The 4553-nt window shown below is 49.4% G+C and overlaps 1 protein-coding gene across 1 annotated transcript; it reads left to right on the top strand.

Annotated features, from left to right (window-relative positions):
- The first annotated feature begins 993 nt into the window (after positions 1–993).
- On the top strand, positions 994–4302 carry LOC123088274 (uncharacterized). Its single transcript, XM_044510470.1, has 4 exons — positions 994–1244; positions 2154–2298; positions 2383–2709; positions 3329–4302. The coding sequence occupies exons 2-4, from the start codon at positions 2155–2157 to the stop codon at positions 3971–3973; spliced, it is 1116 nt and encodes a 371-aa protein (XP_044366405.1). The 5' UTR covers positions 994–1244; position 2154; the 3' UTR covers positions 3974–4302.
- Positions 4303–4553: the final 251 nt, after the last annotated feature.

The raw sequence follows: 4553 nt of genomic DNA, 5'->3' as shown, positions 1-4553 counted from the left end.
CCATGCTGGGGCGGGACGGCGGCAAGCTGTTGCTGTGCGGGCATAGCGCGGTGCAGAGACGGTTCCGGCGAACGCGAGGAAGAAAATAGCGAGCCGAGGCGGGACAACAACGAACTGGAGGAGCTTGGGACGGGGCGTGGCGCGTCCGTTTGGGGTCCTTTCACCTCTGCGCGTTGGGCGCAGATGCTCCAGCATCTGTCAGCCCCCCGGACGTTGCCACAATCACATTTCAAACGGACAAAAAGGGATGTCCGTTTCGGGTCTAGCGTTGGAGTTGGCACTATAAGCGGACGTCATGGCAATGTGGGAGAGTGAAAAACCGACATTGACTCGAATTGGCCCGATGATGAACGACAGGACATAGAGGGCCGATAGGGATGGTTACGGGGACATGGTGTGGCCACCGAGCAAGCAAACCTTCGAGAGCGGTGAGACCCATACTCGTACCAGCCATCATCATCGTGGGCAACACAAGAGACAAGTGGCATATACTTTATCATTTCCTTTTTTTGCAAAGGCCATCATGCCTAGTTTTTTTTTGAATTTAACTTTATTATATTAACTTAGAAACAACATTGCATTGTCCACGAGCTTATCGACCAAGATGATGGCTTGGAGGCTCATCCGTCCACACAAGCGAAGTCTTCTCACAGTAATCCTAATTAGCTAGCACATGAGTCTACTTTATTTATTACTCCCTCCCTCTGTTCATTAATACTCCTTCCATCCGGAAATACTTGTAGTAAAAATGGATACAAATGAATGTATTTAGAACTAAAATACATCTAGATATATCCATTCATTGGACAAGTGTTTCCCGGATGGAGGGAGTACAAGGAATAGCTAAAAAGAGTTATATTTAGGAACGGAGAGAGCATTAGCAAAGAAAAAAAAAGGTGTTTGTATTTGAGACAAAGGAAAAACAAAGATGTGCCGTTTGACCCACGAGACAGCCGGGTCTTCGCAAATAGGCCCCTCTGGGGAAGAAGAACCGTAGCCTCTCCGGCAGCCCAGGCCCGGCCCAGTTCTTCCCCAGGAGAGGCGGAGGCCCAGCCCGACCCAGGCCCGGTCCACCCAGGAGTTCCTCCCGGAAGTCCGCGTCGCCTTGTCGCGTGCCGGCCGCGCTTCCCCTCCTCTCCCCATCACCGCGCTGTGCCCACCACACGACTCCTCTCCCTCTCTCTCCCCCACCGCACGGACGGAGACAAGCACGCAGGCGAGCAGCTCTCCGGCGACTCGGCGAGGTAAGCCCACCCACCGCCGCCGCCTCCCTTCCGGCAGCCCTCTCCTCGAGTAGCTCCCGGTGCCGTACGCCGGCGTAGCCCCGTCGCTCGACGCGTTAGGATTTGGGCGGGATCTGGCGGCGATCCGCCCGTCGGCGCGGCGGACGGGGATCGCGGGCGCAGGGCGCTCAGTTCCGCATGCCTGGGGCAGGCGCGGATCTGGGCTCCCGTGCCCTCGGATCCAATTCGATTAGGCGCCCGCGGTCCAGGCGGATTCAGGAAGAATCCGCTTCCCCCCGACCAGTTGCTGGCAGGGGCGGGGTGGGGTGGGTATCAAGGAAGGCATGTGGTTGTTCCGGTGGTTGCGCAGATCTCCCGACGGCCGGTCGTGGTTGCTGAGTGTTTTGTCACATTCGATCTGGGATCTCGGGGTGCTGCATGATTGCTGCACGATGTTTTCATGCCTGGTCTGGGACTCCCAGCTCATGCTCAGCGCAGATATCCGTGCTGGCAGTGAAACGGGGAGCAATGGACATTCTGATATATTTCGTGCTGTAGATGTTTTTCGAGAAGAATGTGACAAATGTATTGGCTTATGGTCTTGTATGCAACTCTCGTGCAGGATTGAGTAGCCACTGAAATACTAGCAAACTCTGTGCATAGTGAGAAACTGATAATAATCGGTCATTGCTGTCTGGCATGAATCATACCTAAAGCACACAACAACGATAGCGACCAGCCTTGTATGTTAACGCATACTCTGGTACTTGGAAGACTGGAGTGAACCATTGATAATAGACCGTCCTGCCTCATCTTGGTCATTGATAATAGTACATTATATGATGCATCCATTCGGTCTCCTGAGCCTCATCCTGGATCGATCACATTTCTGTTCTGTGGTTAATGTTTATTTTATATGGCTTCTCCCAGGATGGAAATGCTCTTCAGCAGCCTGTTCTGTGACTCAGCATCATCGGAGAACTTCTCTGGCCATCCGGGTGTTGAGAAATGCCCATTCCTGAGGAACATCAATGGAGCTACAACCTTTTCATTTTCTTCTGCTTTGCCTGTGGCTGTAAGATCTGCCTCTTTTGTTGTTTTGTGATTACAGTGACCAAAGGTTGTGCAATTTTCCTTGACAACATGTGTTGTTCTGCAGGCTCGAGGAGGCAAGGGCCCCATCTTTGAGGATGGACCAGGCTTTGAGTCGGCATTCAAGCTTTTCCATGGACAGGATGGGATAGTTCCCCTTTCAGGAAGATCATATGTGCCTGATGAGTACCACAGTGAGAGCACTGATGTCAAGCCCGAACCTGCCCTTCCCTTTAATCCATTGGCTGCTAGAGCCGCTACCATAAGCCTATCAGCATTTGGACCATTTGGGTTTAACTTCTTTAATGGCAAGGGCAAAAAGCAGAACAAGAAGCCCAACAATCTAGACCAGTCACAGAAGAAGCCTAACAAGCCAGATCAGAATTCCATGAAAGTAATGCCCCAGTTCCCTTCTCATTCTCCCTCTTTATTTGCAAAATCTGAGTGATTTCTTCCTGTCTAACTGCCCTGCAAATAAGGAACCATGAGCCACATGACACACAGCTTTACTGTAACTGTAAGAGAAATGTAAAAGTTATTAGTTGATTTAGAAATAGCAAGGAGCTTTTAGTACAGCATAAAAACCAAGTTCTGATTGGTTAAGTTTTCACTACATTAGCAACATTCTGAGAGTATTAATATTGTATAAGCAAAGGAAAAAATACCTCTCATTTGGTATTCTCCATAACGCAAGACTCGATATGTAATGTTTGTTAGGCTCTGCATATGTTATCCTTTGTGCTCCCTTACTTCCACTTCCATCTAAACTGTGATTCCGTGCGAACTGCGACTTACTATGCATTATTGTCTGCCAAGTTCCAAGTTCATGATTATTTTTTTCTAACGACTGTGTCAATTTTCTTTTCTTTGAAGCTATTAGTCTTTGATTTCTTTTCCATGTTTAGCTTCTTTCAATAGTTAAGTGCTTGTGTTGATTAGAAATGCACTGCTGTGTAACCAAGATTTTCATATATTCAATAGTTTGCTCATGTTCCCCTCTGTATTCTTTTCAGCAAAAAGGAGGCAACCCACCGTCCCACGAGGCAATGAGTGATGAATGGCTAGAAAATGGACAGTGCCCACTCGCTCGGTCTTACCGGGCAATGAGTGGTGTTCTGCCCCTTGTCGCCAAGGCACTACAGCCACCAGCTGGTATGAAGCTGAAGTGTCCGCCTGCAATTGTTGCTGCACGAGCAGCCCTTGCACGCACAACCCTCGTGAAGTCTCTCCGTCCCCAGCCCCTGCCTGCAAAGATGGTAGCCATCGCAATGCTCGGGATGGCAGCAAACGTCCCTCTAGGGGTGTGGCGCGAGCACACCAAGAAATTCTCCCCCCAGTGGTTTGCAGCAGTCCATGCCGCCGTTCCGTTCATTGCGATGCTGAGGAAGTCCGTCAACATGCCCAGGACCGCGATGGTGTTCACCATAGCAGCCTCCATCCTCGGGCAGACCATCGGGTCGAGGGCTGAGCGCATCCGCCTGAAGACTCTGGCTGCAAAGGGCACCACCAGCCCCGCCACCACAGTCACTATCATGTATCCAGACAAGAGCGGCAGCTGCAGCGATGCCGAGGGCAAGGTGTGGGATCCTCTTGCGCTGAAGATGCCTGGCTCTGCTAACGCCGGCGCTCCTGCACCAACCCCTAGCATGTGCTTCTAACCGCGGAATTAGCGGCCAGGTACCGATTTCTATTTATCGTGTATGTAATTGCCTTGCCTGTTCCTAGAAAGCAGAGCTGTTGCGATGTTTTCTGAGGATGAGGCAAGTGGAATAAGGTGATATAGTACCATGTCCTGTTGTGAACCTGTCATGGTGTAACGTCAGTCCATGCATCTGTCATCTGATGCTGATATATATCTACCCAGAAACAAAACAATTATATTGTGGTTGTCCTTGAAGCAATTTGTTATGCCGTGTCTGAAACTTTGGTTGTTGCAGAATAAAGCTTCCCCCCTATATATATACGAGATGTATTTTAACAGTGCAAATTCATGCCTTGACTGTAGACCTATACGGCATTTTTTTTCTTGCTAATGGTTACAAAGGCACAATCGTGAGAAAGTAATTCACTATCACAAGAAAGTAATTTCGGGCACAATGCCTTTTATATAAGTTCTGTACAGGCAGTGTGTACATTTTTGGTCAGAGATTGGATATCGACAGTCCATTAGCATATCATAGTACTGATCTATTGGAGCATCTCCAATGGATAATGTAAAATACATCATCAATTTGTGGT

Source organism: Triticum aestivum, chromosome 4A, assembly GCF_018294505.1.
Source record: "Triticum aestivum cultivar Chinese Spring chromosome 4A, IWGSC CS RefSeq v2.1, whole genome shotgun sequence".
NCBI classification, from domain to species: Eukaryota; Viridiplantae; Streptophyta; class Magnoliopsida; order Poales; family Poaceae; genus Triticum; species Triticum aestivum.
This window is presented reverse-complemented; position numbering and strand designations above follow the sequence as displayed.

Bases quoted from the DNA above. Each gene is read 5' to 3' on its own strand.
- LOC123088274 (XM_044510470.1), top strand. From the start codon at position 2,155: ATGGAAATGCTCTTCAGCAGCCTGTTCTGTGACTCAGCATCATCGGAG. The intron at 2,299-2,382 runs GTAAGATCTGCC...GTTGTTCTGCAG, and splicing joins CTTCTGCTTTGCCTGTGGCT to GCTCGAGGAGGCAAGGGCCC. The intron at 2,710-3,328 runs GTAATGCCCCAG...TATTCTTTTCAG, and splicing joins CAGATCAGAATTCCATGAAA to CAAAAAGGAGGCAACCCACC.